Source organism: Trichosurus vulpecula, chromosome 2 (genome assembly GCF_011100635.1).
Source record: "Trichosurus vulpecula isolate mTriVul1 chromosome 2, mTriVul1.pri, whole genome shotgun sequence".
Taxonomy (NCBI): domain Eukaryota; kingdom Metazoa; phylum Chordata; class Mammalia; order Diprotodontia; family Phalangeridae; genus Trichosurus; species Trichosurus vulpecula.
This window is the reverse complement of record NC_050574.1, coordinates 119160825-119174907: the sequence shown is the minus strand read 5'-3', so window position 1 is coordinate 119174907 and position 14083 is coordinate 119160825. Positions and strand designations below refer to the sequence as shown.

Here is a 14083-nt window from a genome sequence, read left to right as displayed (position 1 = left end):
TGTGTTTCCTCTGTATCATACTCACAAACCCTTTGAGAGCCCAGTATGTATGGAACACAGCTTTGGATCCTCAGCCCAAGTACAGCACCTGGGGAGTAGATGCTTAGTGTGGATTGATTGATTTGGATTAGGGAATCAGATTATTCCCAGCATAGAGGAGGACCCTAAGAAGCAGGAAAAGGTTAGTAGTTGCTGCATGTGGACTGGCTTAAAAGTCTGAAGCGAGGTGGAATGACAACCAAACCAGATATTTGAGAAGGACTTGAACGGCCTAGGAGAAGAGAAAATGGAGACACTGAAAGAGAGAAGGGAGAGCTTATAATTCCTTCGTCTGCTCCACAATTTTCCTTACAACCAGCTCTGGGCAAAGAATCAAACTTAGAAGGCCTTGCTTGACACCTTATTGACTCAGTAGCTCTATCCTCTTACCCTTCCTCCCAGCCTCTCCTTTCCTGTAGACAACGCCACCACCTTCCAGTCACTGAGGCTCGCTACTCATTTGCTGAAACATAAGTCTGGCCCGCTCGCTCCATGCCCTCCTCGGTAGACTCTAGTGGTTCCCTGCTACCTCCAGGATTTGTTTAAATGTAAAGCTTTTCACAACCTGGCCTCTTCTAGCCTTATTTCTAGTCTTCTTGCATTCCGCCCCCTTCCACACCTTCTACTATCTGCCCAAACTAGTCTCCCCACCTCCACACCTTTGTACTGGGTGTCCTCCACACCTGAAGGGCTCTCCCTCCTCACCTCTGTCTCTCGGAACCCCAGGCTTCCTTCAAGACCCAGCTCCAATGCCACCTTCTGCAGGAAGTCCTCTCTAGACTCCCCATCTGCTATAGCCTTCCCCTCCCAGGCTAACTTTTATCTGTTCTGTATGATCCTGTACAAGCCTATTTATTTAAATATTGTCTCCCCTCCTCAGAATGCAAACTCCCTGAGGAGAAGGACAGTTCTAGCCTTTCATTTTATCTCAAGGATGTAACACTGGGCCTGTTTAGAATAGGATAACAAGACTTTCACTGTTTGCCTCATGTAATTTCTGTAAAAAGCTTTATAAAACACTATACAAATATGAACTATTTTATTAGTAAATTAATTTTTCTTTTAATATAAATAATATCTTTTGGGGAATAAGTTTTTCTGGCCATTTCAAAAATTCTAGTTAATCCTAAAATCTTTATTTTTGAAAATAGTCTCACTTTATTATTTTTACTCCAATTTAGAAATTTGGTTTTGTTTGGTTTTTTGACAATTTCCTTTTGGATCTTTAGGAAAAATAGCCTCAATAGCCCCAGTGTACTAGATGGAACAGGGTGTTCTGGTAAACAGCAACTGGTTGCAAACAGGTAGTCTCTTTCAGTCTCCTGCTTTGAGCAGCCCGTGTCTCAGTAACGAGGTTTTCCTGCCTGCCAGAAGTCAATTAGTGCTGACACATACTCCATATGTGAGGCTTCCTAGGAGATTGTAATGGAGAAAACCTTTGAAATCAGTTTCCATAAGAGCTGGTGCATCTCAGAATACTCTTGGTGGCCCCAGATACCTTTTCTGCTTTAGGGACTTTCTGGTTTAAATGGCAGCAGCTTCACATGGAGTATCCTGCCCAGGTCTCTCTTCCTGGGCTCTGTAAGCCCCAGTCCTGGAGGACTTCCTCTTACACCCTCTCTGTCACTTCACTTTCCACCATCCTGTGTGTCCACATGACCCAGTTATGTCCATCCACTTTGAAATGGGATTCAAATCGAAAAGTAAAATATGAATATTTTCATTCCTAACCTTTCTTGTACATTCTCTTCCCCTGTCATTATAATTTCTTATTGATGCTTTTTGTTTTTACATCACAAATATTTCAAGATATGCCTTTCCTTGTGCCTCCACTGAGCCTCCTCTTTAGCAAATAAAAAAGTTAAGCAAGAATAGCCAACAGATCTGACACTTGCAGTAGCATATGCAGCATTCCCCACCCGTAGCCCTTTACCTCCCCATTCCTTGGCTAACATTAGCCACTTTCTGACTCATTTTCAAAAATTGACCATAGCCAATAAGTTTGCAAACACTAGATCAGGATTTCCAAGTGCACCTGGAAAGTCTCCAAGCTGGCTACCCCAAGCCCCTGTTTGTCTGCCAAGATAATCTCTCCACAGCTTACTTTACCATGGATATGTTGTTCTACCTTTTCTGTCATTCATTTCCTCCATAAAATAGCAGGGCTGAGTTTTAGGAACACTAAGATCCCTTCTAGCTCTCACATTCTATAGCCTAAGGATGTTTTCAGCTCTGATCGTCTATATTGTAATACTTCCTCCAGCTCTTGTATCCTCTGTTCCCAGGGGAGGAGAGAGAAGCATTCCTTTCCCTCCTCAGAAACTTCAGTGGTAGTAGCACTCCTTCCCCTTCCAGCCCACGTGACCTCCAGGATTTGGGGAAATGAAAAATAAATCTCTGTCATAGAAGGGTAGGGGAAATCTTCCAAAGACTGACTGTGCTCAGTACACAGAAATACTGATAAAACAAGTCTGATTGGATCATGACTCAGAAGCACGGAAAACTCTTTTGTTGTTGTTCAGCTGTGTCCAACTCTTGTGACCCTACTTGGGGTTTTCTTGGCAAAACTACAGTAGTGGTTTGCCTTTTCCTTCTCCAGCAAATGAGGAAACTGAGGCAAACAGGGTTAAGTGACTTTCTTAACATCACTTCTATATCTTAATCTATAATCCTGTAATCTCTCTGTGTGATATGTTGTGTCTGCAATTCTTGACGCGGAATCAGGACACCTGGTACTCTGACTCTGCTGCTTACTGGTTGTATCCTAAGCCAGCGCTCAGACAAGGCCATTCTGATTCCAAATCTAACATTCATATCCACTTCTGGAGAGGGAACGGAAAGGGCTGAGGGCTTATCTCACTTCAATAACGCTTGAATGTTCATAGTCCCATTCAGAGGGCACAGCAAGAACATGAACAGGGCAGAGGAGAGGTTAGGTTGCCCTGACTCTGGTAATATTTTTATGGTGGACTTCGTTCAGTTTCAGTTCAGCAAGCACACATTAAGCACCTAAGGGATACAAAGCATGCTCTTGATAAGAGAATCCACAAAGGGTGTTGATGATTGAACTGCCACGACATATGTTCAGTGCGTTAGACAGGTACAGCATGCTCTACTACATGAAGTCCAAGTCCTGTATCTGTTTCCAAGATGGGAAAAGCACTCTTCTTCCTCAGTACTTTCTCAGAGATGGCACTGATGAGGTCAGAGTTGGGAGAGCTTGTTCATCAAATGTGAAAGAATTCACTTAGACCTTCTCTGTAGCCATTGGGAGCTTTATTGACGCAAAAGCTGCGGGCCTGAGGTTTAGCAAGGAGCTAAACAAAGGCACAGATGTAGGGAAGGGACCAGTCTTATATAGACAAAAAACTATACAGTCTGTAGGATGATTTTAGGGTTTCTCGTGGGTGTTGGAGATTTAGGGGTAGGATAAGTCTTACGGGGTAAGGACAAGATAAGGGAGACGGGACACATGATAAGGGAGTCTGGACTGGGACACAAGATAAGGGGAGGAGACTTTGGGGTGCCAGGGAGAGAAACTCATCCCTTAGGGTACCTTTGTATTAAGATACATTAAGGCATCCCCAGGAAAAAGGCAACTTAGGCCTTACAGCACTGTTTGCACCCACATCATTTCCCCACTCAACCACTAGACGGAGAAGTCTTTCGGAAAAGGGGCACAGGTCATTGTCTTCAGTAGCTGCTTCCTGCTGAACAGGGGTGAAGAGTCCATTTCAGGGACCAAGAATAGGTTGAGGAGAAGTGATCAGCATAGGAGTGTGGAATGCAGTGTCAGCTAAGTCCAGGATGGAGAGAGGCAAACCACTTGGGGACACCAAGGGTAGGGGTTTGGTAGCCTAAAAGCTGAAAATGGAATTTCTGCCGGTGAGAAGACACAAAGCGAACCAGGAGGTTACAAGCACGGACTAAATATAGAAGCAAATAAAATGATTAATAACGAGGTCAGAATGGGTGAAAGAAGGGGCAGGAACCATGACCCCCAGTAAGAGGTAGGGGGAGATACCAGGCAGGAGTGGATGTCTTGCATCCAAGAGGCTGCCTGTAATGTCCTTCAAGTGCTCAAAGGATAAATTCCATGCAGAGTTTCCAGGGAATAGGGGGAGAGCTCTGGGGAGTAAGCTAGTATCCTGGGAATGATGGTGACACACCCAGCAATCCTGTACTCTGCCCTGCCCCACAGAGTTCCCTATTTGAATTAAGGCATTAGGCTTCCAGTCCTGAGGAAGCAGGCCTAACCCTAGGCATAGGGTGGGAATCAGGAATCAGTGGGTTAGAAACAGAAGTGGCTCACGGTGGGGCCCAGAACCCAGCATGGCTAGAAAGCACACAGGCAGGTCCCCAAGGTGAGGAGCTTCAATGCATAGTCGTCTTTGATCACTTTTCTGTAATCTTACCTCACATCTCACATCCTGCTTCCTGCTTGCTGCATCTGCCTCAGCATTCCTGTCTGCCTCACTGTCCACCCAAATGCTTTTTTGAGAGAGGGACAAGGGAGCTGTACCTGCCTGAGTGGGGGTATGGAGGTGAGTAAAATGAGGCTGAAGCAGTGGCCAGGGGATGAGGAGAGTGTGCAACAGGCATCCTTGTTGCATAACCATCTGCAAGTGGACAGCCAATAGTCTAGAAGACACAAATCTGACAGACAAGTTTGATATGCAGGGTCCAAATAAAAGGAATATTACAAGTGACAAAGAAAGAAACCAAGAGCCCTATGATGCTATTATTGACTTTTGACATACAGGACTTCCTGATCTTGTTATTTTCTCAAAAGTTTCCGTTCCGATTCCGATTCCTTTAGGAGGATCAGATGCTATTGAGGATCCAACTTTATACATGTAAATATAAGTAACAACACTTTGCAAGTAAAAGCTTTCTACCCTTGAGTTCAATAGTTATACAAATGAATTTACTTATAAGAGACTGACTTTTACTCCAGTTATCATAAAAGACTTGGGAGGATCCATAAGTGATTAATTCCAAAACAATGCATTATAATAAAATGCTTATAATAAAACATGTTTGTACCACAGAACACACAGTATAAACAGATGTTATTTCCACAATAGCAACAAACTTTGAATGAAATTGACTTTTCTGTTAATGCAAAAGTATTCCACAAGTTACCTCCAAGAAAGTGGCACTGAAATTCTTTTCTCCAAACTGAAAATGTTTCTGATCTAGTTTCAGTAATTAATAAAATAACAGGTCTCTCAGTCAGTTGTACCAGTACTTAATTATTCTAACATCATTTTGAAACATTTAAGGACCTTATTCCATACAGACATATGTCTAGTAACAGTCAGATAATTAGGCCGAACAACCATTTACTGAGTTGTTTAAGATGTAAAAAGAAATATAATTTTAAGCCAAATAGCTCAGATCTTAAACACACGCTTTATTATAGTAGTTCAGATGTATCCCAGCCTTAGTCTATGGGATAATGATTCAACATTGTATGTGTACCTTTGTTTCACAAACTTCTTTTCCTTTTGTCTAATTATTCTCATATTTAGAAAGAATGCTCTATTCCAGGTATTTAATCTTTCACATGACTATGCAGGAGTAGTAATTTATCCAACTGTTTGCAGTATAGCAGATCGAAAAGAGCAAGAGTTCACATACTTAGGTGGTGCTCACATCTTATACTGACCACTTGCTTTGATTACAGAAATTTGCCATAAAAGGGAAAGACAAGGACATGAGTAGATAAAATATCACAGTATTGCAACCATGTAGTAATATCTCCATCTCATTGCCAGACTCAGAAATAGTCAGGTGGAAAACTTTTCAAAGGAACATAATGGGAAACTGAGCCAGGAGGATCCCATCTTAGATTGAGGCTAAGATTGTCCTCCCAGCTTTTCCAGATACAGACCTCCACCTGTAACAGTCACATTCTCTCAGAGTAGCTTGTGGCATTTCTCTCAGATAGTAGATTATTGACTATTGATTACTGGTGAATTTTTATGATCCACCAGGTAGCTCAAAACATAATTCATTATGGTCACAAGAACTTTTACCTCAGATGGCAAGTTTCACTAATCTAAAAAAATTTTTTTTAACCGGGACTTAGATCTCCAATTTTAAATCATCTTTGTGCAAAAGCCAATCACTACAGATCATTTCTATATACTTGCAAATTCCCAGCACGCCAAATTCCTCGTTTAGGAACTCCATAACTGAAACAAGCTCTTTGGCAAGCTTATAATATTAAGGATGGACAGGGACCCCTGAGAAGGGGCTGCCTTGTCTACCCATCTGTCCTTAGAGCTGCTATGGTCTGTGCTTTTGACTAGCCCTGAGGACTGCTCTGAATGGGTAGAACCCTCCTTTCCATACAACACACACACACTAATCAATTACCAGCTTTAGGTTTTAGCATTAACACATAACCAGCAATCTTATTATTTTCAAATTGTTTTAGCTGTCTCACAAACAACAAATTTCAGATGACATCAATTGCATTTCCAGATCATATAAAAATTATTGATAGAAAGATGGATTGTCTTACCAAGTGCAGATGCGATTGGCTGGTTTCTGCCCCAGGGGCCTAGGGCCTTTACCGGTGAGGCCCTCACAGTAGCTGATGCCTCTTCTCCTTCCCTCCTTTCACCAGGTGGGAGAAGGTGAATTGCAGGTGGGGGTGGAGGGAAGGGTGAAACTCTCTTTTATCTGGGATGAGAGGAATTAACAGAAAAACTCCAGGGCTGTTTGCAGTTGTACTGAGATACCCTCTTGACTCAAGGGAAGGGAGTGACCAGGGTTGTCAGGAAGGGTTTCAAAGCTTAAAGATCAATTGAAAATCTGCTAAGCTGTTTTTTAGAACCTTTCAGACCGACATTCAAGAGACTAGTGTCCTTTTGTAGGGTACCTGAAGCATGAACCAGTGACTCTGTTTCTCTGAAAGCACCTATTTAAGGCTAATCCAAGGACACAACAAACCTAGGAGTGAAATTTAGAGAATTCACAGTAGGCTTCAATATAATTGTTATCAGTATAGTAGGCCTTTAAAATCAAACAAAAAGATTTTGAAAAACATTTCTTTGTAAAAAGTATTTCCCTTTCAAAAAAAGCATACGATTTACCCTGATGTTAAAAGTAATAATCACTAAAGCTTTCATAAAATAAATTAGCTGGAAACCTTAAAGAATGGGATTTATCAAAACCAAGTTGGTGTAAAGTGTCTTTGAAGTATCACAAATCCCCAAAGTACCATAAAACCAAAATTCTCAATAATCACAAATCCCTAAGTACCAAAAGGAGTTTACCTTGGGGAGGAAATTCAGTTGTTTTTTTTCCTAAATGAAGAACACACCTCATTAAACTAGCCTTATCACAATAACAAAGTTTACCAGGCCTTTAAACACTTACTCATAGGAATTCCACTACACAGAAGACTTACACAGGGTTGATAAAAATTTATGACTAGATGGTTTCAAAAATCCTTGTTTTAGTTAACAACCTCAATTCTTAAGTACAATTCTGAATCTAACAACATCTAGATTATAAGAGGAATTGCTTTTCTAACAAACATAGGTAAAATACAGTGTCAACCAAGTTGCACAATATAAGAACCACACTACAAGCAATTATCATGTATTTAAAACTTGAAACAGGACCAATTAATTACCAATGTAGTTGGATGAGCAAATCAAATCTGGATTCATAATCACTAGTGGTAACATTTTAATTTCTAAGACCCAATACTCTTAGTACTTTAAAAGAAAAGATTATTATCTATAAAATCACACTTTCTTGAAGACATGTGGTGACAATTCCAAGTTCCAGATAACCTTTACTTCCTTGGGCTGGCACAGGGACCCTCAAAGAGGCCCGCAGGGCACTGAGACCCTGAAACCGGGGCACAGGGACCCCAAAAGAAAACCCATGGTGCAGGGAATACAAGACAGGGTTAAAAAGTCTGCTCAAGTAGAGCAAGGTGCCTTTTCTTTAAGTTTTGGAGTTTGTTTAGAAATCCCCTTCACAGATTACTTTTCCAGATTATATTGAGGTCAGGCTGTGTTACAATGGAACACTTAGACAGACACTTTTCTTTAAAGATCTCCTTCCCGAATTTCCCTCCTAGCAGTCTCTCACCACTTGTCCCAGCGTCCTAGGACAGAAGGAAGAAAGAAAAATGACTGACCCAGGGCAAGGGCATCCCCTGATACCAAGGGCCACAGTCCGACTGACCGCCCAGAAGTCAGTGGAACTTCAGACGCTGCTGACAGTGTCTGGGCACTCCAGGGGTCTCATTGCTAGGGAGACAGTGACAGCAGAAAGGGTCTGGGGAAGAAAACAAAGAAAAGGGTGCTTACCTATTATTCCAGTGGCTAGGAGAAGATCATTGGAGTCCAATTAATATTTTGACTCCCGGGTTTCAGCACCAAAATAATGATGAGGTCAGAGTTGGGAGAGCTGGTTCATCAAATGTGAAAGAATTCACTTAGACCTTCTCTGTAGCCATTGGGAGCTTTATTGACGCAAAAGCTGCGGGCCTGAGATTTAGCAAGGAGCTAAACAAAGGTACTGGTGTAGGGAAGGGACCAGACTTATATAGACAAAAAGCTATACAGTCTGTAGGATGATTTTAGGGTTTCTTGTGGGGGTTGGAGATTTAGGGATAGGATAAGTCTTACGGGGTAAGGACAAGATAAGGGAGACTGGACACACGATAAGGGAGTCCGAACCGGGACACAAGATAAGGGGAGGAGACTTTGGGGTGCCAGGGAGAGAAACTCATCCCTTAGGGTACCTTTGTGTTAAGATACATTAGGGCATCCCCAGGAAAAAGGCAATTTAGTCCTTAGGGCACTGTTTGCGCCCACATCAGCACTGGAGGTATCAGTGATGGCTAGTGACAGCAAGGCCTTCTTTGAGTGTAATTTGAGGCCCTCAGTGAGGGTAAGCTCATTGAGGGCACAGACTGAATATTCAGTCTCAGGGCACCTTAACTTAATGGCCGTAATAGTTTCTTCAGAACAACCCTAAGAATAGAGCTCAACAATTTTTTGACAATTATACTTTAAATTCATAGGAAAAATATTCTTAATGGCTCCACTCTTGTAACCTATACTTGGTGTTCTGGTAAACTTCTCCTATTAGGCAGCAGGTATTTGAGTCCACTACTTAAAAAGATAAGTAATTATTGCCAATAACCATTCCATACATGGGGACCAACTTCCCAAAGAAGCATAATGGGGTACAGGGGAACATGGAGAGAAGAACTTGAAATCATTCCCAGAAAGACTTGTTATTGTCCTGTTTTACAGATGAGGAGACATAGAGTGGTATAATGCTTTGCCCATAATCACACAGCTTTGTGTCTGGCTGGACTAGAACCCAGGTCTCCTAACTCCAATTCCAGCACTCTGATGACCTTCATCATCTTCTCCATCAAACCTCACATAGCAACTTGTTCCTTTAAATTCACTTTAATACATACAGCGTCTGCTAAGGGCCTACAACTTTCTGTGCTCTGGTAATACCAACTCAAGCATGAAAATAGTCCCTGCCCTCGAGGTGATTCTGTTCTTCTGGGGAAAATACCCTGCAACATATACACAGAGAAATCAACACCAAAATGTATACAGAGTTATGTCTGTGGAAGAGAATACCATCAGCTGGGGAACCAGGAAAAACCTGGTGAAGGAAATAACATAAGCCTTGAGCTGAACTAGAAACTCCAAGAGAGAAAAATGAGAAAGGAGTGTTCCCAGCATGGAGGGCAGCCTGGCCAGAGGCCCGGAGGCAGAGGTGGAATGTCCTGTATGTAGAATAGCAAGGAGCCAGTTGTGTTGGAACAGAGAGTACATAAGGGAGAGAAACATAAAGTCATTCTTGGAAGATAAATTGGGACCAGATTGTGAAGGTATTTGAGTCAGTCAGTTGACAAGTATTTATTAAGCACTGTGTACTTTGTGCCAGGCCCTGTGCTTATCATCGGGGTTATGAAGAATTCCCAATGTAGTAAATAAAATTACACCTAATTATATAGGGCTTCAAATAACAGAATTTGTATTTCAACCTAGAAGCAAAAGCAAATCACTGGAACTTTCTGAGCATGGAGGAGTGAAATACTGATGCTTTAGGAATAGCTGATTTTGTACCTTTGTAATGTAATCAAGTCACTTGACCTTGTTTGCCTCAGTTTCTTCATCTGTAAAATGATCTGGGAGAAGGAAATGACAAACCACTCCAGTATCCTTGGGAACAAAACCCCAAATGGGGTCATGAAGAGTCAGACATGACTGAACAACAACAAAATGTAATCATATAACATCGTGTATTACATTTATCTGCATCTGTTTCTCATTTCCTGGGTTGATTTTTGTCAAGGGCACCACCATCCATCTTTCTAGGTACCCAAGTTTACAACTTGAGAATTAGCCTTGATTTCTTACATTCCCATACTCCATATAACCATCTCACATTTCTCTCCATTCACACAATCACCACCCTTATTCTCAGTTCAGAGCACTTCTCACCTAGACAGTTACAGTAGCTTTCTAATTAGTTTCCCTGCCTCAAGTTTCTCCTCTGTCTGGACCATCCTCCACACACCTGCTAAACTGATCTTCCTCCCCTGTTTGATAAGATCTTCCTCCCCTATTCAGTAAGCTCCCCTATGACCTCTAGGATCAAATACAAATCCCTCTTTAAAGTCTTTGACAACCTGTCTAGAGTCTGCCTTTCTGGGCTTATCACACATTACTTCCCATACTGTACTCTGTGGTCCAGTCAGGCTGGCTTTCTTACTATTCTTCACGCACAAAATACTATCTCTCCTCTCCATGCCTTTGCGTAAGCTATCCCCTCTACCTCCAATAGAATTCTTCCTTACCTCTGCTCTTAGAATCCCTAGGTACCTTCAAAGCTCAGCACAGATGCTGCTTCCTACATGAGGTTTCTCTTGATCCTCACCTCCCTACCCCCAGCTGCTAACCCCTCCCCCCAAAACCACTTTGAGTCTATTTAGCACATACTTATATGTGTACATATCAGCATGCTTGCCGAGAAATAGATATCAACTCACTATAAGGCAAAGCTTATAACAGAGTTGTCTGAAAATGGAAAAGGTTGTGCTACATTGGTTTCCCATCTCTTTAGGTTTTCAAAGACCAAATGATTATTTGGTAGGACTGTTGCAGAGGGCCCCACTCAGTTATAGATTGGATTAGGTAGTAAGAGGGGAAGGGGTTTGCCCGAAATTATGCAGGAAGTAAGTAGCAGCACTAACCTCTCTTCCAAATTGAGATGTTCTGTAATTCTGACTCTGAAATGCCCTTTTCTTTCACTTTCAGCTTGTATACAAGGACACTTTATCTACGGTATAGACCAAAGGTGAAGGTAAGTGCTAGTCTGTGTGCATTTGAATACAAGAATTCCCTGTAGCTTTGGGTCAAACTCTAAGAATAGGAGCTTTGTCTCCATCTACCATGGCTGGAGACAGTGGCACCCCAATATGGCCACCCTCAGACAGACCATTGCTGTTAACCACAGTTTGATTCTTAAGATTCAGCCAGGATCCCCTGATGTTCTAGACTAGGGTGTTCTAACTCACCTTTTTCTAGGATTTGTATTGAAAAACTATTTTTCTTCTTTCTCTTTCCTCGAACCCCTGAATAGTTTTTCCTCGGAATATGGCCCATGATCCTGGTTGAGCCACCCAAGAAGCACTTATGAGAAGAGGTCCTATGAAGAAAGCACAACCTCCCACTGCTGGCCTCCTTGCCTTGGGAAGATAATCCCAAGACTCTTCAAGTTTCCATATTAAATAATGTACCATCCGTTGTGATAAAAGGATGAGTCTCTGAACACCACCACCAGGCCAGAAACAGAGTGAGAAGTGGGCGTACTGGGGACTTACTGTGTCTTTTTCTCCCTTATAGTGTCTGAAAGGACACAATATGATGTTCATGTATATATTGAAGTGCTGCAGAAATTGGGCTTCTTTAATGAGCTAGTCGTTGGTTATTGTCCAGTGGCCACTGGACAGTGACCTTTTTCCCCCTTTGATGTGGACTGAATCTGATAATATGTAACTTTTCTCTATTATTTTAAATGAATATGCAATTGAATAATGGAAGTGTTGACTGGGGTGGAGCCAGACTAAGTATCTATCCAGATGCTCAGTAGCGAACTGAATACTACTTAGCTACATCACACTTCATTCAGACACTTGTTGAAGGAAACTTAGAAGGTGCATTGGGTTCAGCTCAGCCTCTTGAACTAGATGGTGGTCCACGTTGTCTCTGCTCTCATCAGGAGCTGCACATTCTAGCTCAGCCCTGCCACTTCAATCTGACATCTGTCACTTCACCCCCTACAGCCCATTGTGCAGGCTCTTTCCACATATCATTGACCCACAGAGGGTCACAGATTCACAGCATCATTAATTACATCACAACCAGGGCCCACCATAACACTGGGGATGCCCATTATCGTGTCACTTTGGCCAATGGCCCAAGTCACAAATGGGTCATCTGACATTCCTCTAGCTAGTACTTAACCTCAGCAATGTTAGTTACCTCCCCAAAACGTCTGAGAACCTGGTTTCACCTTATTCTCTATTTTCAAGGACCTAATTCATGGTACTAGGCAAGACATTCTCTCTGCCCTCTAAGGAGGCTGTGCCAAACAAAGCCCAGTACATTAGGGTTGGAGCTGACATTCAGGCTGTGATTTCCTCCTCCTCAAGCTAATTAAAGGTGATATTTCTAACAAGTGTCCACTCTGTTGCCTCCAGCTCCTTCTGATCTTTGTAGATCCTCTTTACTTTTGCATCCTGTTTGTAGTCTAATCAAACATGGAGTAGACCTGCCTCTGCTCTGTCCAGCTTTATTCCTGTGCTTCCATTATTTTCAGCTCCAGAAAATATCAATGAACAGCATACACTGACTTTTCAAAGTATTCGGTAATTGTAAATTCTCTAAGAGACATGAGACTCACAGTGAAGTTTGCAAGGGGTGAAATCATCAAGGGCCTGTTGTGTGGAAAACACCCCCATATGTCTGCTCCTCTTAGCATCTGAGGGAAATAGGCCAAGAGTTTGAGAACAACGTCAGGCAGTGCCAGAGTACGTCTCTGGACCCCATCCTCTGCGACCCCATCAACAGTCATGTTCTATCACCAGGTGGCAGCTCATTCTTGTGTGGTCAGCCAAAGGCTCACCTGCCACTGCACCTTTGCCCAAAGGGGCGCAAGCAAATGAATGGTGGTAACATGCTTGCTTCCTCCATGGTATTGCCTTCGTTAGCTCAAGCTGGTACTCTTCAGGCAAATCTGCTCCAGTTCCTCCTAATCAATCTAGTTGTTAAAGACCCTGACCATTTTTACAGTATTAAATAAGTGACCTTAACACAATTTAAAATAAACCTGTTTCAGGTTTTTTGGAATTTGTTTTAAATGTTTTATTGGATGACTTTTCATTACTTTTTTTAAAATTTTATTTTCCCGTTTTCACTCATCCCAGTGATCCTCATTTTTTGCCCTTCAACACATCAATGCCACTTTCTTTCTCTTGGTCCAATTCATCAGCCAAGTTGAGCCCTTCTAGATTTTGTTCATTTTCCTTCCAGAAGACAAAACCTTAAACTTGAATGTGAGAGGAAGCGTTGGCTCCGGTTCTCTGTGCCTTAGGAGGCTGGGACATTGAAGAATTCCACACACCACAAGTTACTTCTCTGCCTCCTGCCTTGGGAACTCTGAAAATTGCCTCTTCCATCCCATCTTCAGCTAAGCAAATGATTAACTCTTATGGCTCTGTTCTTGAAAAGAGTGTTGGACTTAAGAGTCAGAAGACCTAGATCTGCCAGTTACTAGTCACCTTAGATCACATCCCCTCTCTGAGCCTCAGTATTCATATCCATTTGATGGGAATAATGATTAACTTACCTTGCAGGGTTATTGAGAGGACAGCAGAGCACCATATAAATGTGAACTACTTACATAATTTTTCTGCTCTACACTCTCTTCTATACATAACAATGTGCAGTACTATATCTATGATCAAGGGAACAGA

General features: G+C 42.1%; 1 protein-coding gene across 1 annotated transcript in view; it reads left to right on the top strand.

The window, feature by feature from the left end:
* Positions 1 to 13461, top strand: part of ACER3 (alkaline ceramidase 3) — a 213898-nt gene extending 200437 nt beyond the window's left edge. The window contains exons 10-11 of the mRNA XM_036744926.1: positions 11364 to 11409; positions 11689 to 13461. Coding sequence (XP_036600821.1) covers positions 11364 to 11409; positions 11689 to 11745 — 103 coding nt within the window. The 3' untranslated portion in view covers positions 11746 to 13461. The remainder of the gene's footprint in view (positions 1 to 11363; positions 11410 to 11688) is intronic.
* Positions 13462 to 14083: the final 622 nt, after the last annotated feature.